The 27,102-nt window shown below is 52.9% G+C and overlaps 1 protein-coding gene across 6 annotated transcripts in view; it reads right to left on the bottom strand.

Annotated features, from left to right (window-relative positions):
* Nucleotides 1–12: 12 nt before the first annotated feature.
* The window catches only part of LOC132451353 (nucleosome-remodeling factor subunit BPTF-like), a 29,732-nt gene continuing 2,642 nt past the window's right edge, over nucleotides 13–27,102 (bottom strand). Inside the window, exons 2-31 of one of the 6 annotated variants that reach the window (XM_060043746.1) lie at nucleotides 26,795–27,102; nucleotides 25,117–25,337; nucleotides 24,371–24,535; nucleotides 23,888–24,049; nucleotides 23,447–23,602; nucleotides 22,641–22,723; nucleotides 21,996–22,363; nucleotides 21,619–21,750; nucleotides 20,008–20,137; nucleotides 19,640–19,775; nucleotides 18,997–19,200; nucleotides 17,103–18,702; nucleotides 16,410–16,534; nucleotides 16,049–16,180; nucleotides 15,390–15,540; nucleotides 14,891–15,014; nucleotides 14,268–14,541; nucleotides 13,769–13,897; nucleotides 12,374–12,492; nucleotides 12,015–12,096; nucleotides 9,227–10,204; nucleotides 7,097–8,844; nucleotides 6,797–6,876; nucleotides 6,116–6,341; nucleotides 4,850–5,403; nucleotides 4,340–4,666; nucleotides 3,892–4,084; nucleotides 3,367–3,451; nucleotides 2,512–2,698; nucleotides 13–737 (exon numbers count right to left, since the gene is read on the bottom strand). The exon at nucleotides 26,795–27,102 is cut by the window's right edge and continues 509 nt beyond it. In XM_060043746.1, the coding sequence (XP_059899729.1) occupies nucleotides 698–737; nucleotides 2,512–2,698; nucleotides 3,367–3,451; nucleotides 3,892–4,084; nucleotides 4,340–4,666; nucleotides 4,850–5,403; nucleotides 6,116–6,341; nucleotides 6,797–6,876; nucleotides 7,097–8,844; nucleotides 9,227–10,204; nucleotides 12,015–12,096; nucleotides 12,374–12,492; nucleotides 13,769–13,897; nucleotides 14,268–14,541; nucleotides 14,891–15,014; nucleotides 15,390–15,540; nucleotides 16,049–16,180; nucleotides 16,410–16,534; nucleotides 17,103–18,702; nucleotides 18,997–19,200; nucleotides 19,640–19,775; nucleotides 20,008–20,137; nucleotides 21,619–21,750; nucleotides 21,996–22,363; nucleotides 22,641–22,723; nucleotides 23,447–23,602; nucleotides 23,888–24,049; nucleotides 24,371–24,535; nucleotides 25,117–25,337; nucleotides 26,795–27,102 (9,219 nt within the window). In that variant the 3' untranslated portion in view covers nucleotides 13–697. Of the gene's footprint in view, nucleotides 738–1,089; nucleotides 1,576–2,511; nucleotides 2,699–3,366; nucleotides 3,452–3,891; nucleotides 4,085–4,339; nucleotides 4,667–4,849; nucleotides 5,404–6,115; nucleotides 6,342–6,796; nucleotides 6,877–7,096; nucleotides 8,845–9,226; nucleotides 10,205–12,014; nucleotides 12,097–12,373; nucleotides 12,493–13,768; nucleotides 13,898–14,267; nucleotides 14,542–14,890; nucleotides 15,015–15,389; nucleotides 15,544–16,048; nucleotides 16,181–16,409; nucleotides 16,535–17,102; nucleotides 18,703–18,996; nucleotides 19,201–19,639; nucleotides 19,776–20,007; nucleotides 20,138–21,618; nucleotides 21,751–21,995; nucleotides 22,364–22,640; nucleotides 22,724–23,446; nucleotides 23,603–23,887; nucleotides 24,050–24,370; nucleotides 24,536–25,116; nucleotides 25,338–26,794 lie in introns of those variants that run through there. The other 5 variants (XM_060043737.1, XM_060043756.1, XM_060043767.1 and 2 more) reach the window with 5 other exon arrangements.

Below are 27,102 nucleotides of genomic sequence, written 5' to 3'. Positions count from 1 at the left end.
AAACAGCACAGATAGGACATTTCAATTTATTATGTTCCATATACATCAATATTCTTCAACGGTAATACAAAAAAAAAGAAGATTCAAAGTGGGACATTTGTTTTTATACAAACAGGGCATGATACCTTCAGATACACATAGTGTCTTCTTCAACATACTGCAAAGCATATCTTTATTAGTCAATGTTTCCGTGTCATTAAGCTTTCCAGGCGCAACCAATAGGAAACCTGCGGGCCATATTCAGGGTCCAACAGCCAATGAGCATCCGTGTTCCGCTCGACTCTGCATGGAGTCCCGCCTCCCAACCGTCAATGATAGAAAACAAAGTGATAACATAAAAAAGAAGAAAACTACATGGAAATGAAAGAACTCCTTAGGAGTCTTTGTTCTAAATGTCTTTTCTTCGTTCTTCTTCTGAGATAGTTCCTGAGGCCCCAACGTGCCCCAACGTGCCCCAACGACTGGTATTCCCGACGTTCCCCGGGAAGAACAGGTGAGGGGAGGGGGGGGGGGGGGGCAGCGAGCACGGCCCCCCCCACACTCGCGCCGCCCCCCCCCGCGCCCGGACCAAAGTTCAGTCAAAAGCTGCATTCTTGGCAAGTGCTTCTTCTATGCTGTGTGTGTGTGTGTGTGTGTGTGTGTGTGTGTGTGTGTGTGTGTGTGTGTGTGTGTGTGTGTGTGTGTGTGTGTGTGTGTGTTAAGCGGTGGTGGCGGGCTGTGGTTTGTTGATGTGAGACCTGTTAGAGAGAGGGGGAGGGGACGGACAGGTTAAGGTACTTGTTGGCTTTATTAACCGGTTAATGGTCGGACTTGTGATATCATGATGGAGGATGAGGGGGTGGAGCCATTATGGTGTCTGGTACAGAGAACGCCTGAATGGTGCCAGGCGGTGAGCTATGCTAGCTTCTAGAGGCATGGTTCAGTCAGGTGACAGGTCAGGTGACCCGTAAGGGGCCCAGTAAGGATGGGGTTTGGACCCAGCTCCAGCCAATGGCTGAGTCGGTGATCCATGAGTAGAACTCCTTCAAAATAAGTGTTTTAAAACGTCTTACTCTTTAAACTGATTAGCGGTGATTACCAACACCTTGATGAGCATTATTGACACCAGGTTTATTGAACGGAACATGGGTTGGTGTAAAGTGTCAGAAATGGAGGTCATAGCTTATTATTATTAATATTATCATTAGATTATAATAAAATGTACAGCCCAACATAAAAATAAAAAATGTCTGATTCAACCCAATACTACATTACATGAACGACATTTGAGAATCATGATTGATATTTTGCAGAGGACTGTTTTCAGGGGGAGATTTGAGAGTTTTTTTTAAACGGTCAGAAGAAAAGCAAAAAAAAAGTAACAGACAAAACATAACATTCATAACACATGCCAACACGGCAGCCATTTTGAAAGATTTGTGTTGTTTTTTGTCAATGCAAGTTTGGAGCGTTTTAAAAAGAAATGTGTGTTACAAACAAACAATCAACACATGAAACGGCCTGTTTCCATGACTACCAAGACCCCCAGCATCCAGCCTCCAAGGCTACTAGGGGGACACTTATGAGGCGGACAATCTGGAAGAGAAGAGAGAGAACGGGCAGCCATGATGAGAGAGGGGCATGCAACACGAGACAGATGGACTCACAGATACATCATGAGGACATTGAGAACATCGAGGTAGTGGTGGTAACACTTCGGTGGAGGTGGAGGAGGCATGGAGCGACGAGCTCCTAGCATACTACAGTAACACATGCCGACACACACTGAGGAACATGATAGACACGACCGGAAGGCATTCAGAAGCAAAACAAACCAGTGGAGATGATGAGATAAACTCTAGAGACACCAGTGGAGATGAACTCTAGAGACACCAGTGGAGATGGACTCTAGAGACACCAGTGGAGATTGGCTCTAGAGACACCAGTGGAGATGAACTCGAGAGAGAGAGAGAGAAATACGACCGGGCCGCGGGGCCGGAGACACGCTGGAGGAGGACGTTGTGAGATCTAACTGATCAGTGGAGACCTGAGGACCCTCTATAGGGTATACGCCCCCCTGAGACTGATGGGGAGGCTGCAGATACAGCTCAGGGGTCTCCATAGCAACCCAGCATTCCTCTGGATGCCCAACCGTATCCAGGTCAGACCAAAAAGGCCTTTGACTCACCAGTCCATAACGTAACATGTTGCTTCACTAGTATCCGTGAACCGTGTGTCATCTAGAATCGTTTGACCAAACGGCCAAACCTGACCGCTGTCAAACAGTCAGAGTTAATAAAACATCAGGTTTTATTAACTCATTTACCAAATATAGGCTTTCGATTAGCCGTGACTAAACAAGCAACACGATGAGCCTTTATTTAGTAACCAATCAACTTCGCCCAGCGCTTCCAGATGTAGGGGCGGTGCTTTGAGGTAGGGCCGGGGCCTGGGCAGGATGCTGAGTGTCTAGGGAGACCCCGACGCTGGGCCACCAGTCAGGGAACAGCTGTGAACCGGACGGGGAGTTACCTGCTGGCTTTGAACCCCTTGAGCTTCTGGACGAAGAAGCTCTCCAGGACCTCGGCACACTGGAAGAAGGGCGAGTCGTTGGGGTTGTAGTAGCGGCAGTTGTCGAACACTTTGGTCACGTCCGCCACAAACTCTGTCAGCTTGCGGTAGTGACGGAGCTGCAGCCGGCCCTCCATGGTGGCCAGGTCTGGGGAACAATGTAGTATTTATTCAGCATGTCTCTCCCAATAGCACTTAGTAACTGAGAACTTTGAAAAGAAAAGGGTTGAAAAGAAGAAAATGTTCAAATCTAAAAGATTGTACAGACATGTATCCAACTGTTCTTTCTATAAAAAAATAATAATCGCCCAGCCCTAATACAGAGTATTAATCCATTAGGTCTGGGGAACAACAACGGGTTAGACACTCTTATATCAGGCTTTAAACCATTAGTTAATCACATTAACATTCAGGGCCTTTAGCAGATGCTTTAATCCAGAGCCACTTACAATAAGTACAGTTGTCAGAAGAAAGAGAAACAACAATATATCACTGTCGGTACAATAAGGATGTTCATAGAACCAAGTGCCAAACAATAACCACCACTAGGTTAACCAGTTCCTCATACGCAATAGAGATAGCTAGGATAAGATGCTACACAATGCCAAGTACTGTTTATAAGTGCCAGGACGTACAACAATGGTGTTGTACAAAGATGGCCGTGGATTTATATTTATAGAAAGAACCTTGCACAACATGAACCAGTACACAACCATTTCTGGCCAGACATTGGTTGATTGTTCAAGTGGCATCTCTGGACAGCATGGAAGACCAATACGAAACAAGTAGGTGTGTCTTTGGCGAGCTGCTGCTCACCCATTGGCTCCTTGATGACACGGTAGTAGTCGGGGGCGTCGCTGGGGTCCACCGGCTCCAGGAAGGGCCACGCCATCTTATGAGTCTGAGGAGACGACGCAATTAAATGCTCAATCGCATGGGGATGACTTAAAAACAGTATAGCTGCTAGCAACAATTATCTTGGTCCCAGGCAGCATGAAACATAACCAACACTAGCTGTCATAAAAAATGTACACTTTTTTCATGACTAATTATAATTTTTTAAAGATTTATTTTTGGAAAATTTGATGCCTTCTTATAGAAAGAGATAGACATGAAGGTCTTGGAGAGAGAGGGGAGGACATGCAGCACAGGACCGCGGGCAGGAATCAAACCCTGGTTGCTGCGCTAAGGACCGGGCCTTAATGGTACAGGCTTTACCCAGTGAGCCACGGGGCGCCGCACAACTTCCCAAATTAAACTCCTGAAGACCTCCAATATATGGCAGGTGTCCCAGTGCCCTGCCCCCTGGTCCCCCGTCCCCCGGTGCCCTGCCCCCAGTACCTGCAGCGAGCGCAGGATCCTGCGCAGCCCCTCGTAGTCCTTGTCGGTGAGCGGGGTGAGCACCGTCATGTCGTCCTCGGTGGACTGGCACTGCGGACACACGTACACGTCGATGTGGTTGGCCTCGCTCTGCAGGATGCCCACGCAGCGGCCGTGGTACCAGTTCTGGCAGCGGTCGCAGCCGATGTAAAACCTTTGGGACGGGACGGGACGGGGGCAGAGGTTCAGGATAGGGCTGGAGGGTCTGGGTCCTTTATTCACTGTGATAGGCTCAGTGTGTGAGCGAAGAGCAACACAACAACCACTAGTCTATCAGAACTGAATTGACGTTCTCCAGATATTAGTCATGTTTCTTTGGGTATTTTCTGACATGTTCTAACTTGTTGTCCTAACGTGTTGTTCTAACATGTTGTTCTAACATGTTGTTCCAGTGTGACCGTGGACCTACTGTGTCTCGTCGTAGGGCGTCCGGCAGATGCAGTACAGCTCCTGGCCGCCGCCCACTTCCTCCACCACGACGACCATCTCGGGGGCACTTCCTGTCTCCTGAGCACTTCCCGTCTCTGGACAGTTTCCCGCCTTGGGCCCGTCTCCCGCCTCCGTCCCACTTCCTGCGGCCTCGGGAAAGCTTCCTGTGTCGGCAGCAGCGCCCCCCTGCTGGCCCCGCCTGCAGCCCGGACACACGAAGTCCTCCAACTTCTTGGCCTCCTTCTCCGTGATGCCCACGCACACGCCGTGGAACCAGTTGGAGCACAGGTCGCAGCCGATGTAGAACCTGGAGACCACAGAGCCAAAGCATGAGAACACCAGAGGAACCACAGAGCATGCGAACCACAGAACCACAGGACAGAGGCCCACAGAGGAACCACAGAACCAGAGAGGAACCGCAGGGCATGAGAACCACAGAACCAGGAGGGGGGAGGCGGTCTGAGGATGCGGGAGGGGGTTTGAGTCTTACTTGGCCTCGTCGTAGGGCGTCCTGCAGAGGCAGTACAGCTTGGCCTCCTTCTTGTGGTCCCTTGAGGCCGAGAGCCCCTTCTTCTTCTTGTGCTTCAGGGGGTCCCGCTCCGCCCGTTCCTTGTCCCGCGGTCTCTCCCGCTGCTTGTCTCTCTCCCTCTCCCTCTCGGGGGGCCTGTCTTTCTCCTTCTCCCTCTCCGCGGGCCTCTCCTTGTCCGAGCGTCTCTCCTTGTCCGGGGGGGGTCTCTCCCTCTCCAGGGGCCTGTTTCTCTCCGGGGGCTGGTCTTTCTCCGGGGGCCGGTCTCTCTCCCTCTCCTTGTCCCTCTTCTTGCTCTTCTCGCGGTGCTTGTCTCTCTCCCGGCTCCGCTCCTCCTCCCGCTTGCGTTTGTGGGAGGAGTGGGCGGGGGGTTGTGATGAAGACGGGGGCGGGGGCGACGTCAGGGGGTGGGCGGGGCGAGGCGTTGCCTTGGCGACGGCGGCGGCGGCCTGCGTGATGGCCGCCCGCGCTTTCTCCTTCTCCCTCTGCAGCCGGACGATGTCCCGCTTCAGCTCGTCCTGGAGGGCACACACACACACACACACACACACACGTTTACAGAAACACACACACACACACACACACACGTACAGAAACACACACACGTACAGCGACACACACACAAACACATATGTACAGAAACACACACACACACACATAAATTGACATCTAGGTGGCAACCAAAAGTATAGACTGCTCTAGACTGTCCAGTGTCATGTCTCCGCAGGCTGCTAAGCCTTGAGGTATCCTTGGTCTGAAAGTCTCTAAAGTGCATTTACGCCAAACAAATCAATATAATATAATATCTATATTATATTATATTATGATATTATGAACCCATAAACGTCGGAGAACATCGAGTTCTCCGACGTCTCTGTTACTTCCACAACAAGTAAAGAGTCGTAGTGGTGGTTGTCTTGGCCATGGTGGCGAAGGAATTGGCGGAAACAAAAGATGGTGTTCAAAAGAGGTTAGCCCCTCCTCCTACAGTCGCGCAAATGTTTTGATCCAGAGAACGGCCCAGGCCCTGCCCTCCCTCGACCCCGCCCCCCCAGCCCCCAGCCGGCCGGGCTTGGTGTACTTACGCAAGCAAACTCGCAAATATTGCACTGCAAATACTCGCAAATATTGCGCTGCTTTTTGGTGTGAACGCCCAGTAAAAGTTTGCCCTCCGGTCCACTGGGGGCGCTGTGTGACCTCCGGTCCCCTAGGGGGCGCTGTGTCACCCACCTGTACTTGCAGCTGCAGCTCCTTGTCCAGCAGCGCCCTCTTCTTCAGGATCTCGGCCTTCAGCTGCTCCTTGTGTTTGTACAGCAGCGCCGTCAGCTTGGTGGCGTTCTGCTTGGAGCGCTTCTGCTCCACCACCTCCTCCTTCTTCCTCTTCTTGGCCGCCTGCTTCTCGTCCTTCTCCATCTTGTCCAGGATGAACTTCATCACCTGGTTGCAAACCATCATCCTGGGGGAGGGGGGGAGGTGGCAAGGGGAGTCAGTCACCGCACCTTCAGAGCCTCAGAGTCCTCGATCATCTGAATGGTCTTTCTTCAGGGGGTCTCTCCCTCTGGTCTAAGCCTCCCTCCCCCCCCCTCCCTCCCTCTCACTTATTGTATGTTGTACGTCCTAGCAGTTAAAAATAGTACTTAGCATTGTGTAGCATCTTATCCTAGCTATCTTTGTTGTGTACGGGGAATGGGTTAACCTAGGTAGTGCTTGGCACTAGGTTCTATGAACATCCTTACTGTAGAGGTATATTGTTTCACTTTCTTCAGACTAATGTATTTATTGTAAGTCGCTCTGGCTAAAAGCCTCATCCTGAGTGGTCTGTGCAGTTTGGTGACCCCCCATTTAATCTGATGGCAGTTTGTTAGGAGCTGCCGGGAATCAAACCGGCGACCCCGCGGTGAGAGTCCTGACCTGTGGTTCTCCTCGCGCTCCGCCGCCGCCAGACTCTTCCTCTGCTTCTGCTGCTCCGAGGCCGTCTGCTTCACCGTCGCCTAGGAGACGCACAACACATCAGCAAGAGGCTGGCGCGGGTGGGGCTAGATCATCACAGCACAACACCTCCTAGAAGACATCTAGATGATCAGACAGACTGATAGAACCTAGATGGTCAGCCTGGTGGCCGGATGCCCCAGCAGCCCCTGGATCCTCGTGCTCGACCTGTTTGTTGAGGCTGTCGTGTTCTACCTGTTTATTGAGGCTGTCGTGATCTACCTGTTTACTGAGGCTGTCTGCGGGGCTGGAGCCTAGCAGGGCCTGCTCTCTCTGCTCCCTTTTGCTCTCGTTCTTCTTCTTCTTGGGCGGCGGCTGTGGTTGATGGAGCTGGTTCTGCTGCTGTTGATTGAGCTGGTTCTGTTGTGGCTGCGGTTGGTGCTGCAGCCGGCCCAGCTCCCCCGGGCTGGGGACCACGCTGGCCTGGGCCTGGATGGTCACCAGGTTCTGGATCTGGTGGGTCTGGACCTGCCCCCCCGGCTGCTGGATCTGGATTGGGAGCTGCAGCTTGATCTGCTGGGGCACCGCCCCGCCCTGGGCCTGCATCTGGGCCTGGATCTGGGCCTGGATCTGGGCCGCTACGTGTGGCGGCAGGGCGGACAGCAGCTGGACGGGCTGCTGGAGGCCCGGCACGCTGATAAGCTGGTGCCGGAGGGGGGACTGCACCTGGAGCTGGGGGGCCTGCAGCGGGCTCTGGGTCTGCTGCTGCTGCTGGAACTGGACTTGCAGTTTGGGCTGGACCGCCACCTGCTGCTGGGGGGTCTGGGGGATCACCTGGATGTGGGGCTGGGACTGGAACTGGACCTGCTGGAGCTGGCCTTGGACCGGCTGGAGCTGGCCTTGGACCGGCTGGAGCTGGCCTTGGACCGGCTGGAGCTGGCCTTGGACCGGCTGGAGCTGGCCTTGGACCGGCTGGAGCTGGCCTTGGACCGGCTGGAGCTGACCTTGGACCTGCTGTTGGGGCAGAAGCTGCGTCTGCAACTGCTGCTTGGGTTGGAGAAGGACTTGTGTCTGGACCTGCTGTGGTTGGGGCTGTGTGTGGGCTTGGATCTGTTGTTGGGGCTGGAGTTGTGTTTGGAGCGGATGCTGCTGGGGCTGGATGTGAGTCTGAACCTGGATCTGTTGCTGGGGCTGGAGGTGGGCTTGTGTCTGGAGCTGCTGGAGGGGTTGTGTCTGGATCTGGGCCTGGATCTGGATCTGCTGCTGGGGCTGGAGGTGGGGCTGAAGCTGGGGGGCTTGTGTTTGGAGGGGTTGCGTCTGGAGGGGTTGCGTCTGGAGGGGCTGTTGCGTCTGGATCTGGATCTGCTGCTGGTGCTGAATGATGGCGTGGGTCTTGCCTTGCGGGGCGGCGTTCTGGGACTGGAACTGGACCTGGATCTGGGGGTGATACTGGGGCTGCAGCCGGGGCTGGAGGGGGGCCGCCGAGAGGTTCTGGTGGTTCTGGAACACTACCTGAGGCTGGGTCTGGGCGGGGGCCTGAGCTGGGAGTGGAGAGGTCTGCTGGGCGGGCGTGGCCACCTGGGACTGGGGCTGGATCTGGACTCTGATGGTCTGCATGTGGGCCAGAGGCGGGGCTTGTGTGACCTGAATCTGAGGCCGGAGCTGGGCCTGAGTCTGGGGGGGCGGCGGCCTCACAGCGGCCTGGGAGACCACAGACGAGGACAGGAGAGTCTGAGGGGGGGCGTGCATGGGGGAGACCGCACTCTGGGGAAGGAGCTGCTGTGTGGGGGCGGCGTGCTGGACCAGGGGGTGGGACTGGACCGGGGCCGGGGCCGGGGGGCTGACGGGGGAGGAAGCGAAGGCGGCCGGGTGGTTGATAGCTGACGAAGGGGCAGGGAGGCTGCCAAGGCTGGACAGAGGGGCCAGCGGGGGAGGCTGCGTGGGGAAGGCGGCCGGCTGGGCCTGGGGGGGGGCTGGGGTCCAGACTCCCGCCTCTCGGGAGGGCTGGGCCATCCGGAGCTCCGCCAGCGCTGTGAGGGAAGAGGGGTAGAGGGGGTGAGAACCAGAGGGGGGGGGGGGGGGGGGGGGGAAGACAGAGCCAGAGGAGAGGGGGGGAGAGAACCAGAGGAGGACAAGATGGTTTCATGACTTCTCCAGCGCCGCTTTAACAATGATTGGTCCCCAGGAAACTAGTTTGGGAAACACTTGTGGCTGCACCACTACAGAACCATGATCCACTATGATCCACAATGATCCACTGCATCCTGCATGCATGAGGGAGGGCCTTCAGGACAAGGTCACCACCCCCAAACCCCCTAACCCCAGAACAGCCAATACCCCTGACCGACGGTGACAACAGAACAACATGGCCGTACTAGTGCAGGTGTGTGCGTGCGTCTTGGCGGGTCTTACCTGGCACTGAGGGCGTGGTCGCCGTGGCCGTGACTGGCGTGACAACCGCCGCCGCCACGGGAACGTAAAGGGGCTTGGCCACGTGGGCATGCAGTGCGGCCGGAGCAGGGGAGGGGACAGCGAGGGGCGCCGTGAGGCCGGGCTGCGTCCGGACAGGGAACGGGACTGTGGCCGGGACCGCCAGGGGGGAGGTGTGGAACGTCGTGACAGCGGGGGCTCCGACGGGCGTTTGCAGGGGCGCCGGCGCCTGAGTGAGGGCAGGGGTCAGGGGGGTGGCGTAGGACACGGCAGGGGGCGGGACCGCGGTGAAGACCTGGCGTGGGGGGGGCGGGGCCGTAGCTTGTGCTGAACCGGGTCCAGGGACCAGAGTCGGGGTTTGTGCGTAGATGGGCGGGGGGGACGCCATGGGGGGGGGCGGGGGTCTGGTGAGCACCCGCGTCTGGGGTACGGTGGGGGCCCCGCCCTGGGCCGGGTGAGGGGCCACCAGGGGCGGGGCTATCGCCTGTGTTGGGGAGGGGACATGGGTTGTGTTGGGAGTCAGGGCGGGGCAGGGGGCCCGGACAGGTGCTGGTGGGGCTGAGGGGATCGGGGCCGCGGGGGGAGGAGCCGAGGTCTCGGTGGGGGGCAAGGCCGTGGCGCCGGTGGCCATGGGGGTGAAGAGGAAGCGCTGGACATCCCCGTTGGGCATGGCGGCCTGCATCAGCTGCTGGCCGGGGGCGGGGATAACGGTGACCCCCTGGGGGAGGATCTGCAGCTGGCCCTGGGTCTGACCCTGGCCCTGGATCACCACCGTCAGGCCCGGGTTCCCCGCCTGCGCCCCCTGGGTGAGCTGCAGCAGCTGGGCCATGGTGAGCTTCACCTGGCCCTGCTGGGGCCGGCCGGGCTGGGGGCTGGGGGGCGGGGCCGAGGGGGGCGGGGCCTGGGCCGTTCTCTGGATCAGGCCGGTCTGCACGGGGCCGGCATTCGACCCGGGGGAACCTAGGAAAACACAGAACAGGAAGTACCTCCTGATGAGCCGGGTTCTACTGGGGCAGAACCCCGTCTCACAGATCACAGGGTTTCCCCAGGTTTGATCAACCCAAATTTAAGACTTTTTTTAGACATTTTTAAGACCACTTCAATGAAAATTAAGACCTACATCGCACCCATTAAGCAGTCGTAAAACGCGGTCGTGCATACGTTATTCATGTTTTTTTGGAACATATGAAACATTCATGTCAATACATTAATGAATATGCCAAAGGATAAGTGTGCACTCACCAATCAAAGAGCCAAACTGAGGGCCTAACTCAAAGTCTAGAGGCCTGATGTCTCTTAAGACCATGTACCCAGAAATGATAATAAAAGATTAAAAAAACAATACACAAAGTGCTGGTGTGAAAGTGTAGCAGTATTTTTGGTTTAAATATCAAACTTTCAACACACAATATAAAATATAAACAAACAAACTCTTTTCAAATTGCTGTAGTTTCTCAGCATTCAAATTTCCTCAACCATTTCAATGAATCCACCACTTGCCTCGTTGACCTCTTTTACTAACTCCTTCGTAATGTATGGAGCCAGCCCGAACCCTAACCCTAACCCGTCCACAGACATGGTGACTAATGTATGATAGTAAGCATTATTGGCCCTTAACACTAATATTCGGAAACAACACTGCCTCAAAAGGATATTGGCCTAAGCAACACCAGTAGAGGCTATACTTTTCCCTGAACTTTTAAACGTTGCAAACGTGCAAACACATAATTATATATTTATGTGGCATTCAGTCCAATGCTTAAAATATATAAATATATCTGTGGCATTCAGTAGGCCAATGCTGTGGTAAAGTGTGTAAAGTATGACCAAGTGTTTCTTTCTGTTCAATAGATAGAACTTTATCAATCCCCTGTAGGAGAAATTTGTTAATGTTTGTCCCTATAAAACAATAATGGCAACAAAAAAAAAAATACAAAACATGACGGTAACTCTAAAGTCAAACCGTCCAATCTGAAGGCTCTACTTAACCACTTCCCCTACTCACTTCCAGCAGTGCAAAGCGAACAGAACTGAGGTGGGGAGGGCGTAGCTTAAGTAGTTTGTGACCGACCCAGAGGAACGCAACGCAAATTCAATGTGAACATGTATGAGGCTTTAATAAAATCCCGGACGATTTTGAAATTCCGGCCGGACACATTTATTTTTATAAGTGTCTCAAAAAGAGGGCATGTCTGGGCAAAAGAGGACGTCTGGTCACCCTTCGTAAGGGGAACCCATTTGATTCCTACCTGTTCCACTGTTAAATAGTGGCGCAAGTTGGTGGGCGCTATCCTGGTAATTTCTCTGCGTGAGAAATACGAAGTGTGGCGTGTGAGTGTGTGCATGGGTCGAATTGCGTGTCTCACGCCGAATGCGTGAGACTTGAGAGCCCTGCTTCCCCATGATGTGGCGTCTCCTCTCGACTGATTATGTTTGTTGAGATTGCCGGCGCGAAAACCCAAAGTATTGTTCGCGCATGCTCCAATAAATGAGACGTTCTCTGACGTTACGCAAAACCCCGATACGCAAAACGCCCCCTATTTTCCCCTTGTGTTACAGTCCGGTTGACTACGAAAACATATCCTAGTAGGAAATTGAAGACCATCTTTAAAAAATTAAGACTTGGGTAACGCAATTTAAGACTTTTTAAGGCCTTAATTTAGGAACATGAAATTTAAGACATTTTTTAGACTTTTAAGACCCCGCGGCTACCCTGGATCAACTCAACACACTAGAGAGCGCACATCAGAACCACAGAGTTTGAGACTACCTTGCTGGGTCGCTACTGGACCTCCGGACACAGAGACGCCGGGCACGGCTGCCTGGACCGGAGAGCGGTACGACGCCACGATCTGCAAAAGAGAGGAGGAGGAGTCAGCGCTGGTCGCTGTGGCGACGGCTCGCAGACATAAGGAACACCGGAGAGAAATTACAGATGTGACGGAGGAGAGTAGAGACAGAAAGAGAAAGAAAGGGTAAGAGAGACAAAGACAGAGAGACAGACAGCAACAGAGTGTCAACAAAACAAAGTCAGAGAGAGGCCGAGACAGTGAGGCAGCGAGAGAGACAGGAGAAATGGAGAGTGAGACAGAGAGAGAGAAAGAGAGCGAGCCCCTCTGGGTGTCGGACCTTCGGTGTGGAGGCCCTCAGGTTGAGGTTCCCCGTGGTGGGGTGCAGAGTGCTGTAGGTGCGCAGGTTGGCCGGGGGTCCGGAGGGGAAGATCCCCACCGCGTCCTGAGCGCCCCCTGCTGAGAGGACAGGGGCAGACATCAGACAGGAACCAAACTTTATCCCAGAGCACATTCCATGCACAAACAAAAGGATTGGCGAGGAAATCAATAAATTAATTGAGATATTAATAATAAGCAAAAAAAATGCTAATCCCAGATAAAAAGAGTTGTCCTAGTTGATTATGCCGCTTTTCCACCGCACATGTAGCTCGACTCGACTCGACACGACACGGTAGCAGCACGGGTCGTTTTCCACCGCAAATAGTACCTCCTGGACGTGGGCGGGGTCGGCTGCGCGAAAGGGCCGTGACGTATTTTTGTACGCGACGCAAACAACACCTACGCAACCCACACATGGACAGAACCCACATAACAACAATGGAGGACATCGATAACATTACTATTATTAGCTGGCATGTTGAAGAAGTTGAAGAAGTGGAATATGTTGGCTGCGGCGCTGCTATGGCTGTTACCAGCATGGTTGCCATGTCGCTCTCGTGACTTCGTCACACTCTCTGGCCAATCAGTGGCCGGCCATCTGCCGACGTCACCTTTTAGCATCGGCTCAGCTCGCTTGGAACCTAGAGCGAGGCGGTACTAAAAAAAGCAGCCACTTCAGGTACCAGATACCATGTTTTCGCGGTGGAAACGCAAAAAATGCGAGCTGAGTCGAGTCGTGTTGAGCTGGTACCATGCAGTGGAAAAGCGGCATTAATGTAAGTAAGGATGCTAAACAAAAAGGTTTTGAAGACAAAGCATTTATCTTTCACTGAAAGCAACATGCAATGTCATTCCAATCTCATCCTACTTCCGTAAGACATTGAAAATAGAAATAAAAGTGTGATTTCCCAGTGAAACGTGGAAAGAGGAAAAGCAGGCGGGATGAGAGCTGAGCCTTCAGGCTTTGATCGGACCATGGAGACCGGACCGAGCAGGTTCCTCTGATTCTGTACAACATGAACCGTCAAACTGGAACATGAAGCAGCACAGAAATGCCAAGTCCTTACATACTCTATTCAGCTGTAGAAGACGACCACAGAACCATTGGGTGGATGAAAAGGTGAATTATGAATTGGGAATCATCATAGAAGCCACGTTAATGGTGGAATCCTCCATGTCCCAACAATAACAACAGCCTTCTTATTGTTGTTCAAAAACAGATAAGGGCAAAGCAGCCTGTGCAGAGCCATGCTGCTTTTGCAAACTAAATGTTCAAACTAAAATTAAAATTAATTAAATTGGGAAAAAATAAAGTAATCAACTATAACTAAAGTCGTCCCGCCTCCCGCCCTACCTCCGGGTGCGGCGGGGACGCCAGGCGCCTCGTCCTCGCTGCTAGCGGCCAGCGGCGGTTTAGCAGCGAGGAGCGGCCCAGCCCTGGGGGCGACGGGGCCCCTGGCCGACGAGACTCCCCTTCTACCGGCTGCAACACACACCAGGACAGCCGGTGTCAAGCACCGCACCACCGCTACTGCTACCGCTAGCCTAGTCAACACTAGATAGAACCCAGCCTTCACACAATTTATTTATATAGAGTATGAGTGTGAGTGAGTGAGTGTTCAGACAGTGTCTGAACACAGTCTCTGTGTCATTCATCTGCTAAACGCGGATGAATGACACAGAGACCAGTAGAGACCAGAGAGGCGTTGGCCCAGCCAGTGTGTTCCAAGAACTGACAACAAGCAAACAAGAAGAAGACATCGTGTGTGAGATGTAGTGAGCGAGTGAGAAAGTGAGAGTGAGAGTGAGTCGCACTAGAGGGTGAGTGAGTGAGCAGGTCGTGGGCCTCTCACCTGAGGCGGCCTGGCTGGCCTGCCCCTGCTTGACCCAGGAGGCGAAGGACTGGTGGAGGTCCTTGTCCTTCTGGAAGGGCACGGGGGAGCTGAGCTTTGAGGCCAACACCAGCTTGGCCCCGGGGGTCAGCCCGGCCCCCCGCAGGGCTGAGGAGGAGGACGAGGAGGACGAGGAGGAGGAGGAGGGCGAGGTGGCCATGGAGGCGGCGGGGGGGGTGGCCGTGATGGAGGAGATGGAGGTGGTGAGGCCGGCCTTCTGCTGCTCCAGACGTTTCTGGAACACAAGGTGGAGGAGACGAGGAGAGGGGTCAGGGGGAGTTGAGAGGGGTCAGGGGGAGATGAGGAGAGGTCAGGGTCAGGGTTAGGTGGAAGCTGACCAGCTGCTGCTGGGACCAGCAGGGGTAGTGTAATGGTCCCTAAATCATGATGAATAGGATCAAACTAAATGTTGTGTTGTTCCTGTTGCATTCAGAATACAAAGTAGAATATGTAACCTTAACTAGCAGGTTGAGGGTTAATCTGGGGTCATAACTGGTTGGTTCACAAGCAGGTTAAGGGTCAGGTTCAGGGTCAGGTTCAAGGTAAGGTTCATGTTAAGGGTGAGGGTCAGGTTAAGGAGCTACCTGCTGGGCAGCGAGCCGCGCCTGTTTGAGCTGAGCCTCCAGGTGAGCCTTCACATCCTCGGCCGTCTTCAGACTGCCCCCCATCTTAGAGGGGTCTACGCCCTGGGACTTCTCCTTCTCCACCCTGCTCCACCCGGGGACACACAGACGTCAGGACCATTCACAAAAGTATCGTAACTCTATGACAACATTCACCACGCAGGGCGACAGCCAGCTCGTCAGGAGCAGTCGGGGTGAGGCGTCTCGCTCAGGGACACCTTGACACTCAGCTAGGAGGAGCCAGGGATCAAACTAGCAACCTCTGGTTACAAGCTAACCCGCTCTACCTCCTGAGCCACATGCCCCCCACATTACTCTGGACATGTCTCCACTCTGGATCCATATAGGAACAACTCATATCATCTTTTATTTTATCACGATAATACTAATAATCATTATTGAAGAAATGGTCCCAGAGTCTGCATGGTGCTGATATCTCTAGTTTTAGTGGGGGTCTCACCGCTCAGCGAAGGCTCTGATCTCCCACAGCTCCAGCTCCTCCTCCGTCACCCACGTCTCCACGGCGACGGGGCCGGTCTGCTTGGCGGGTTCAGGCTTCCTGGGTCTGAGAGCGCTGGAGCGCAGACCCTTCCTCTGAGGGGTGGGGGTCTCTGCTGGAGGGGGACAACAGTCTCAGACCGACTCCGCGCACACCCCTTGACACCTCCTCTGTACCTCCTCCATACCCCACATCAAATCTCCTGAACACCTCCTCTGTACCTCCCAAGTCTCCTCCAGACCTCCCTCCAACCTCCTCCAGACCTCCCTCCAACCTCCTCAAGACCTGCTCTATCAGCCCCCCACCCCCATAATTACTGAACACCTCCTCCCCCCTCCTGAAGACCCTCATACGACATGACAACCCCCCCCCCCCCTAAAATCATCTACCTTCTCCCTGCACACCACCTTCTCAGAAGCCCCCCATCGCCCTGACGACCACAGGGTGGGTGAGGGGGAGGGGAGGATGAGTGAGGGGGAGAGGAAGGGAGAGGTGAGGATCGGAGAGGGGGGGATGGGAGAGGGGAGGATGGGAGAGGAGAGGATGGGAGAGGGGAGGGGAGGAAGGGGAGAATGGGTGAGGGGGGGGAGGGGGGTTGAGGGGAAGATGGGGGGAGGTACCTTTGCTGGGCGTGTCCCTGATGCTGAGCGGGCAGATGATCTTGCGGATGCAGTACTCGGAGCGGATCCCGTACGGCCCCACGTCCCGCCGCTTGATGATCTCCGTGGTGATGATGTCCGTCTCCGTGGTCTCTGCAGGGCAATGTGGGCATTGGAGTTCAATTTGAATACAGTTTAATGGTTGTTTACCACTTTCTAAATAAACAGGTCAAAACCAGAGATAACCCACAAAAGGCGTACATTTACAGAAAGAGTAAATGAGCCAAAGATATTAAATTAACAGATTCATAGTGAGAACGATGGCTAGGAGAGTGAGTGAGTGAGAGGTCAAGGGAAGGTGAGAGAGACAGAATGTGTTTACCTTTCCTGGTGGTCCCCATGGCAGAGAGGGGCTTGACCCCCATGTCATCCCAGCGGAGAGAGGCCCATAGCAGGCGGAGCATGAGGCTGACCCCGGCCAGCGAGCGTACCGTCTGGAGACGGTACCTGGAGGGGGGGGAGATAGACCCATTGGTTAACCCCAACTAGAGATGTCCCCATACCATTTCTTTCTGATACCGATTCCAGAGTATCGGCCAATACAGAGTACCGATACAGCATCTAGCATTGTAACTACTGCACTTGTTCTTATTGAAGGGTTCTCTTACGATGACAGCAGTCGGTTCACTAACTGTCTAAAATCTTTCAAAACTAGATAATTTCCATTTAAAATCTATAATTATAAGAATATATTTGTATGTATATACATTTGTATTCTTGTAGTTGATGATGGATTGACTGCATAGATGCAGTCTATACATCGGTGCATAGACTTGCGTACTCGCCGATACTGCCTAAAATGCAGCATCGGATGAATTTTGTTAACAACTCTAAACACGAACATCCAGGTGAACCTGTTTCTCATATCCTATCAACTCCCCCCACAGAAAACCCCACCCTTAACCATTCTGACGGTTCACACTTGAAGTTCTAAAACTAAAAACTTGTTCATCAACAAAACCTCATAATCATTCTGTTTATCACGTCTCCCCCCGCCCCCCTCCTGGTCACTGACCTCCAGGTGATGGCGAAGGTGGGCCGGGGCGAGGGGTAGGGCCAGATGTCGGGGGCGGGCTTAGCGGTGTAGCTGAAGATGGGGACCTCCCTGAGCCCTGCCCGGCGGGCCAGCCGCTGCAGCTGGTCGTTGGGCAGAACGAAGATGCTTTTCTTGCTGCTCTTGGTGACGAACTTGCGGTAGGAGGGCAGCGCCGTGCCCGAGCGTGCCTTGCGGCAGCGGGAGAAGCGCAGCAGGCTGACGCGGTCGCGGGTCGAGTACTCCTTGCTGAGCGTCATGGAGCCGCTGGCCCGCGTCGACACCGTCCGGTGGTGGCTCCGGCCCGTGCTCGTCGTCGTGGTGACGGAGGAGACGGCGGTGACGGTGCTGCACTGCGACGTCGAGCGCGCCACGGTGACCGAGGCGGGCGCGCCGTTCCCAGAGACCACGGTGTGGGAGGTGGTGGACACCGTGGTGATGGCAGAGGTGATGGTGGTGACCTTGCTGACGGTCTTCAGGGGAGTCTCCACGGTGGCGGGGGGCGCGGCACTCAGGTTGTTGCTGGTCGCCATGACGACGCCGTCGCCCCTGCCCAGGTGGTTCTCCAGGCGGGGGAGCTTGGCGGGCGGAGGGACGCTGCCGTCCTGGGCTCCGGTCCCGTTGACATGCGGCCGGTCGCCCCCGTTGGCGCTGGGCTGGGGGTCGGCCGCCGTCCCATTGACCCCTGACCCCCAGTCCTCTGACTCCTCCCCCAGCAGACGCTTCCTGCCGTTCTCGCCCACCCGCGGCCCCTCCCCCTCCTCGTCCGCAGGGGGCCGCTTGGCCGACTCGTCGTCCGGCCGCACCCCTCCGTTCAGCTCCATGTTGGGCGGGGCCAGCGGGGCCGGCGGGGCGGAGCCTAACCTCACGTCCAGGTTGTCCGTCTCTCCTGACGTCCGCGTCCGGCTCTCCGTCTGCTCCTGGTCGAACTCCAGCCGCTTCACCACCGCGCTGTCCCTCCCCTCCCTCCCCGGGGGGCTTGCATCCACTGCCGTGGCGGGGGTGGAGGTGGGGGCGGGGGTTGCCGCAGGCGGCGGGCCCTCGGGGGCGTCGGCCTTTGCCTTGCTGAAGCGGCCGAGCAGCGCGGCCTGCTTGATGCGCTCCAGCCGCTGCTTCTCCTCTAGGGTGAACTGCTTGACCCGGCGCTCCAGCAGCACGTCCAGACGCGACGGGCGCACCTTCTTCTTGTAGGCCGTGCGCAGCTGGAAGCCCTCGCTGACGTTCACCACGTCGTGGTAGAAGGGCTTGGGGCCCTGCCCGGCATCGTCCACAGGGACCTCCTTGGCCCCCTCTGTGGGGCCCTCCACGGGACTGGGGTCCTGCGTGGCAGCCTCCGTTGGAACCTCCGTCGGGCACCCTCCCATAGCCCCCTCGATGGGGCCCTGCATTGGGCCCTCCATGGCCCCCTCTACAGCCCCCTCTGTTGGGCCCTCGACGGTCCTCTCCACTGTGCCCTCCTTGGGGCTCGTGGCCGTCTCCACGGGGCCCTCCATGGCCGTCTCCATGACCGTCTCAATGGCCTCCTCCTTCACCGGCTGCCCGGCCGCGGCGGTGGGGGGCGAGGAGGCTCCCTGCTGCTCCTCTGTAACACAGAGAGAACCAGGAGTCAAGAACCACACAGAGAGTCAGGAGTCAAGAACCACACAGAGAGTCAGGAGTCAAGAACCACACACAGCAGGAAAGGAGGTCTAGTGGAAACGGGCTGGTTGATAGCGAGGACCGGGTATCCATTGAAATCGACAACTACCTGAGAGAGCCATCGTAATGGTTTCCAGAACCTTACTCTACCAGAAACTAAATTTAAGGGTGAAAGAAAAACTAGAGACCAAATCAACTTGAGGTGACAATAATAACAACTTGGATTTCAACTGCCAACCTTTTGTGCCACTGGAGGACACGACCTCCATCTTAGTTTCTGTCTCCTCCTCGGTTTTTTTCTCCTCCTGCTGCTGCTGTTCCTCCTTCTCCCCGGCGGTGTGGGCCCGGGGTGGGGGCTTCTTGTCCTCCCCGCTGCTCTGGGTTGTGGGTTTGTCTTCCTGCTTGGTGCTGCCTGACGTTGTTCCTTCTAGTCTGGCTTTAGCTGCAGAACACCAAACACAGCAGAGGAGAAGAACAGCAACGTGAGGACGGTTCAGGACGGGATCTGATCTCCTGTATTGACTGAGAGGATGGGTTAAACCCACCCCGGATTAAACCCAGTACCCTTCAGCAAGTCAAGCCCCACACTGTCCTTCCACCAACCCAGAGCTCAGCAGCACGTGATCAGGCTTAGAATCCATACAGAATCAATATAACTACTACAGTATGAATATGCAGGAGGGGTTAGGGCGGAGAACAGCTGGTGATTAATCGATTTTTAAACGTAATTCAAATAAATGGTCAATAATCTATTTTTTTACGAAAATCTATTATTGCTTAGAGTTTGCCTAAAGTCTGCGGCAACCAAATTTTGCTTTTGTTAATTATTGTTAATTTTCAAATAAAATGCGTACGTGTACGTGTACGGCGTGCGTCCCTACCCTCCTGCTCCTTGCGGTAGTTGGGGTTGGTATTGCCGGGCAGCCGGGGCAGGAAGCGGGGGACGTGGGTCTTGCTGACCCAGCTCCACCCCCCGTACCCCGTCACGCGGTACTCCTCCCCCTTCTGCTTCCACACCTGGTCACGACACAACAGGGGGTCAGAGTTAGAGGTGCATAAGGAACATGCATGGGGGCATTGGGTGAAGCGAAGTGAGATGGCACTGTTTTAAAGCTTGTTGAAGTGCGTGTGTATCTGGTGCTTGATAGGGAAGCTGTGTGTGTGTGTGTGTGTGTGTGTGTGTGTGTGTGTGTGTGTGTGTGTGTGTGTGTGTGTGTGTGTGTGTGTGTGTGTGTGTGTGTGTGTGTACCTGGTGCTTGACGGGGAAGGTGTACTTGACCCAGGTGGCCTGCTGCAGCGTTTCCTCGTCCTCCAGCTTCTTCTCCCTCTTCTTCATCTTCTCCTTCTCCTCACGCTCCATTGACGTCATGCGGTGCAGCCTGACACACAGACAGACGGACAGACAGAGGGACAGACAGACAGAGGGACAGACAGACAGACACAGACAGATGGACAGATAGACAGACAGAGGGACCAACACACAGACAGAAGGACAGACAGAGGGACAGACAGACAGACACAGGGACAGACAGGCAGACGGAAAGACACACAAACAGACAGACACACAAAGACAGACAGAGGGATAGACAGACAAAGGGACAGACAGACCAATAAAGGAAGAGAACAAAGGTCAGAGGTGATAACGGGATGGATGAATAATAATATGGGGATGGTTCACTGTGAGTTTCTGCACCATGACTCCATTTAATCATCATCCAAAGCCACGATTGAGGTCACTGGGCAAGGTAGGGGTTGGGGTTCGAACCCAGAACCTTCCGTCTTGGAGTCCATCCCCTTAAGTGTTAGACTAGACTATGCAGAGCCCTGATAAGCTTCTAATGTCTCCCTTCACTTCCCACCGTAACCTTTTTGGATGTGTTGAACTGAATCTTTGTTAGCATTACTACACATATTATAATTATCATTACTCAAATTACCCAGATCATTAGGCATTATTACTAACATTACCCCGATCACGCCTCATGTCCTCACCATGATTCGGGTCATTACTGTTCAGGGGCCTCATTACAGAAAATATCTTAACTTCTCATCCTAACTTAAATTAGGGACTCAAATATAGGAGAAATCCTAATTTCCTATTACAGAAGCAGTCCCTAACCTGTAGGCCGTTTCCTATCTTATTTTTGGCATCCTATCTTATCTTAATTAAGGTAATCCTAACTGTTCTTTCAATCAGATTTTTCGATCAGCAATTGTCAGGTTATGTCTGTTTGCATGTCTGAGTGTGCATGAGATTGCTAGAATGAGTTACTTTTAACGTTAACAGAGACTGTTGAGGATCTTTGTTAATAACGGCAAGCTAGTAGCACTAGGACTACGGTCAGGGCGGGTATTGGTACAGAGAACAAGAAGAGGAGTAATAAAGTAGTAAAGTAATTCTTCCACCAAATTCAAAAATTAAATGTCTTTGCAGGCTATAAAATTAAATTAAAATACAAATGTAACAAATCATTATGCCTCATTAAGTCTCGGTAGCCTTTTAGCCATTACATTTCTGTTGTGATGTTCCTCGTCTTCATTTTCCTACAGACCTACTAGCAGTGCTGCTACCATTTTCCTCTGTTATTGACAGTTAATTTGAATTTAGGACAGGGTGTATGGCCACCTAACTTAGGGATCCTAACCTAAGAAATTCCTAACTTAGGATAGTTCTGTAATGGCTAAATTCCTATCTTATGATAAGATAGGATTTCTTCCTAAGTTAAGTTAGGAAACCTGTAATATCAAAACCCCTCAATGCCTTCCTATCTCAAGATAGGATACGATTTCAGAGTTAGGAAGTTGCTAATGAGGCCCCTGGTTACTAGGGTTGATGGGGCTACGGGGGTTGCCAGGTTACCGGGTGTGTCCAAGGGACTCCTTCCACACGGGCAGCATGACCACGGGCTTGATGGCGCACTCCAGGATGGCGAGGGCCAGAGCGAACTCACGGGCCTTACTGCACATCTGGACCGCCTTATTCCAGTTGGACCTGGAACACACACACACACAGACAACCAATTAGGAACACACACACAGACAACCAGTTAGGAACCAACACACACACACACACACCAGAATGAGCATGAGGAAGTGCGTCCCCGTCGTCTTAAGCTCTGTATGTTATCCTCTGAGAGGCTGACCACTGCAGCCATGCAGGGGGTGTGTGTCTACCTGTGTGCGGCCCAGTTGGGGGGGTGTGTGTGTGCGCAGTCGCGCGTGTGTGCGCGTGTGTACCTGTGCGCGGCCCAGTTGGGGTGCATGAAGGGCCCGGGCACACTGCCCTCCAGCTGGATGATGGTGAGCCGCAGCGTGGACACCGTCAACACGCGGGAGCCGTGGATGGAGCCGTTCCAGCGGAAGTCTGCGGCGGCGGTGAGGCTGAACTTGTGGCTGAGGTGGCGGCGCTTGTCGTGGTCCTCACGGTGCTGGTGCTTGTTCAGCGCCAGCACGTTGGTGCTGAACTGGTTGTGGTACACGCGGTACTTCCCCTCCTGGCCCAGGCGGAACAGGTTTGCCGCGTTTGCCCGAAGCTCCGCCTGCTCCTTTGCCAGGGAGGAGTCAGAGCAGGGCGGGGGCGGTGGGAGGGACAGGGGGAGGGACGGCTGGGGGGGGGAGACCGGAGACAGGAGGGGAGAGAGAAGAATGAAGTTTTGGGCTTTGATGCATCATCATAAAATTAATAAAGACATATTATTAGTACACATTATTTAGATTTTTTTTCATTTTGCCATGCAAATGTCGGAATGCCGTATCATAGTATTGTAGTTTGATAGTTTAGATAATCATGAAAAATTATCAAAACCCAACACATGGCAGAACCATGGGTCCAGCGTCACCAGCTCCTCCCATATCGGGAGCTATCCAATCAGACAGCCTTACCCCATTATTGCTGGTCAGCGATTGGTCGACAGCCCCGGGTCCTCCGGACGCTGCTCTTCCCCCACAGAGCTTCACTCCGTCCTCTGGAGAGACGAAACAGAACATAATGTTGCCGCTGAGCAGGACTGTCTAGTCTAGTGGTTAGAGAGCCCGACCCCCAGCCCAAAGGTTCCGGGTTCAATCCCCCACATCGACATTCTCTCTGTAGCAGGGTGGGAATCTAACTTTTCTAGAGCAATAAGCCCCTACACCCTAGACCCACAGAAAGAGCCTACATAAAAAAAAAAAAAAGGTGAAATATGAATCTTGGTTGACTTTATTAAATATTGTGTTGGTTTAATGTTACTGCCACTATGATAGGCTCATAGTACCATAAGAATTTTTTTTTTTTTTTATAAATGGTACAACGATATCCAGTATGGTATCAATGAAAGGTTGCTGAGAGGTACAGGAGACAAGAAGATAAGAAGGGAGTGTCAATATTCCATATCGCGGTCTTTGAATGTTTCTGTATCGTCGTGAAATCAAGGTATCTACTCATCTTTTATCCATCTTAATTAATAAAGAAGACAAAATATAAGACCAAAATTATTTTTTTTAAAGTAAAAAGGGGTTAGTTACTAGTTGTACCATATTCCCATCTCCATGAACTTTAACTGAACGACCCCCTGCTCACCAGTTAACCTAGTGCCGACTGAACGGTGAACTCATGACCATATTGGGAACTTCATCGATATGGTGTGTAACTCTCTGACTACTAGAAGACCGTTTCCCTGGCCCAGTGCCACCGGGGTGGAACCACCCACCTGATCCGTCCTTGCTGGTGAAGGACCACTGGGAGGATCGGTCCGTCAGGTCAGGCCCCTCCGGCACCCTGAGGGCCCCGTTGGTCTGCTCCTCAGTGGGCTGGGGCCCCTCCACATCCTTCTCCTTCCCGCTGCCCTCCTCCTTCTCGCTCGTATCTGCCAGATGGATCACAAAATCAGGTTAGAGCTGGTCTGACGTGGCTGGTTAGGGGGTCTGTCTCACAGCCAAGGAGGTGCTGGGATCGAACCCCGTGGTCAGCAGTTTGACCAGCAGCCAACCTCCCCCCTGACCCTTACTGCTCCTCAATAACATGCCTCTCGATCCACTGCAGGCCACTTTGGATGAACACTTGAATGATTACATCTACGAGTGTTAGCCCTCACCCTAACCGTAGTGGTCTGGTGTGATGCTATGCAGGTTTATTTACGGTTTAAGCATACCGGTCTCTTCCTGTGAGGTCTCTCCAGAGGGGGCGAGGTTCTCCTGACTGGAGGCGGGGTCAACATGGGCTGAGTCCGAGGGGTCTGAGGGGTCCGTGACAGGGTTAAGGGTCGGGTCGCTGCTGTCCTCTTCTCCAGCAGGAGGCGCTGTAGGACAGACATCTGCAGGAGGTAATATAACATGAATAGGCAATTAAACGTTGTCATCTGTTTTTTTTTTGCATTTAGGTCTTTGGTATGCTAAAACAATCATGCTGCAATTGTTTTAGCTTACATTCATCTGCTCAAGATTAAATAAAATATAAAACACTTGGATAAACACATTAAATTGCGCAGAGCAATTCCGCCTGATAGTGATAAAATAAAGTTAATTTGCTTCATGTGAAAAAGGAGTGAATGAGAGAGAGGATAACTCAGAGCAAGATCGAGACAAGAATATAGAAAGACACAAAGACTGCAGAAACAGCAGCAGGATGTGGTCACCTTCCAACCCCGAGCCCTCCTCTCCTCCCGGCTCCTCAGCCTGCAAGGAGCCTTCTGCTCTATCTGGGGCGCATTCCAACTCTCGTTTGGCCTTCTCTGCTTCCTCAGCTCTCTTCCTGGCCTCCTGCTCCTCTCGCTTCAGCTTCAGGCGCGCCGTGATAATCTCTGCAAACACCGTAAGGAAAGATAATAAACAAAACCAATCCCATGACTTGAGTTTATTTTTAGGATGTAGGATCCTGGGGGCGGTCTCATGGTTAGGGTGATCGACTCCCAACTGGAAGGTTCTGGGTTCGGTTCCCCGAGATGCCGAACCCATGCCCGCTTCATAATATGTGAAAACAATGTGGCTTGTTTTGGCTCAATGCTAAACAACATGGAATAGAAATGTTATGAACATTTAAATTGTAGGTATATTTTTATTGTAGACCGAGCGGTCATTTCATTCCACTCCATTACAGACGGTAAGTGAGTTGAAAGAGTTCACAACTTATCGCAACCGAGTGTTAGTGTCTCGCGGGGATCCTGAATGGCAGCCTCTTAAGACCCCATGTTCGGGGGGTCCCCTCACCAGTCAGCCCCCCATCAACATAGACAAGAGGTATCCTCCTCTTTTTGTATTGATATTTCCCTGTAATTCTACTGTAAATGATGGCCCTCATTGCTCTGCTAACCCTCCCTTGAAGGAGGGACCCCCACTAAGGTCCTCCTCTGCTCTCCTCCCAGTATCGGGCGCCCCAGCTCACCGTTGGCGGCGGTGAGGTAGGCCTTGTTGTTTCCCCGGGCCTTGCCAGTGAGCTCGTCGGTGACGTCCATGTGCGTGTGCGCCTCCTCCTTCACCTCCTCCAGGGCGGCGCACAGGTCCGCCTCCCAGTACTGCCCGTCCAGCACCTCCATCAGCTCCTCAAGCTGCTGCCTGGTGCTGTAGTACCACACCTCCTTCTGCTCCTTCTCCCCCTCCTCCTCACTGAGAGAGAGAGACACAAAAATACACACCAAGTATTGGAATTGACTGGTTCACATTCAAACCACTTCCCTGAATGGGTTGAACCTTTCTACAGCGGCTAATGATGCAGGTAACATTTAGCTGTAAGCCTTCAGCATGCTGTCGTCTGTGAAGCAGGGAAGCGTTGCAATCTCTTCAGGACCTGAGCTCTGCTGGGGTACTTACACTGCAGCACGTGGGACATTCCCTCAGCGCAAACTGAATTACTACTCTGAGAGATGGCTTCTTAAACCGCCAGTGAACGCTCCGACCAGGATAGTGCCGACTGCCGAGGCTGAACCAATGGGGGCCAGCCTGAATGTTAACTGGTTCTGCCCCCTTGAGTGGAGTGGCGTTACACAGCGTGTTTGAGGTACAGAGGAGTTGACACTTTAACATGCCCGTCTCCTATTCTCCCACGCACACCATATGGTGACAGACAGATCCTCAACACTCAGGATACCATCTGCAACCCTTCAGCTACCATCCATTACTGTGTCAGGAAGTGCTCAGAAGGATCACAAGCTATAAAAATATATTTATTAATGATGGTATATGCATATAATTAATGTAAATAGTAGGGGTGGGAAACTCTTGGCACCTCACGATTCGATTCAGATTATGAGGTCAACGATTCGATTCTAAAGCGATTATTGATGCAACAAAAAAATGTATGTACATTTCCTTTGCTACTCAGAGTTTGCTAATCACTTCCTACTTTTGTGATGATCTTTAAATGACATTAACAGATGAATTAACTTATCTAATATTTTATTAGAGAGAAAGCTTTTGTCACAAATATGACTTTCTATGAACAATGCAATAATCAATGCAGCTTGCATTACAACACAATATGGAAGTATGTTAAAAAAATAGGTCTCAGTTTTATTTTCTTTCTAATCTTTCTTTTCTATGTCATTCAAGAAAAAGCTGCTCTTGAATTAGAAGGAGTTCTTGTGTCTGGCTGTGAGTTTGTGTGCATGCTGAATCGCAATCGTGTCAAGACCAATCAGATTGGCCAATACACACTGAAGATAAATTAAATAATTTTTAAATTACTAAAATTATCCCTCTCTGGCGAGCAGAATGTTGCAGTAGGCGAACAAATAAAATATATTTTTAATTCCGATTATTAATTGATCTGCATCGAGACGGAATAGTTCTGGAGAAAATCGCAATGCATCGAAGGACCTATTATTTTTCCCACCACTAGTAAATAGTAGAGTTTACATTCAATATGATATTGGGTGAATGGACATGAAATAATCAATTTTATAAAAGGCAATTTCTATCCTTTTATAAGAGATAATTACTCAATATGTGTAAGTGTGGATTCTAAATCCATTAGATTATTAAACACACGAGTCGTGTGAAAATTAAATAAACTGTAATCCAATAACGGAGCAACAGCAACAACAACCACCACCACCCACACTCACACTATGATCCGGCGGTTCAGGAACCAGTACTTCCTCTCGTGCCGGTCGTATCCCACCGGCTCGGCCCTGATGTATGGCCGGCTGCGCTGCATCTCGGACACGCAGTCCGTGACGCCGGCCACGCGGTGCGCCGCGCAGATCTCGCACTGCCACTCGTCCTCCGGCACGGCGGCCAGCTTGACGCATTCCAGGTGGTAGACGGCCGAGCAGGTCTCGCAGCACAGCAGGTCGCCCAGCCGGTGGCACACGCGGCAGTGGTCGTCGGAGATCACCACCCCCTCCGACATCAGCTCCTCCCTCGCCATGTT

Source organism: Gadus macrocephalus, chromosome 2 (assembly GCF_031168955.1).
Source record: "Gadus macrocephalus chromosome 2, ASM3116895v1".
NCBI classification, from domain to species: Eukaryota; Metazoa; Chordata; class Actinopteri; order Gadiformes; family Gadidae; genus Gadus; species Gadus macrocephalus.
The sequence above is the reverse complement of the archived record's forward strand: the minus strand, read 5'-3'. Positions and strand labels throughout refer to the sequence as shown.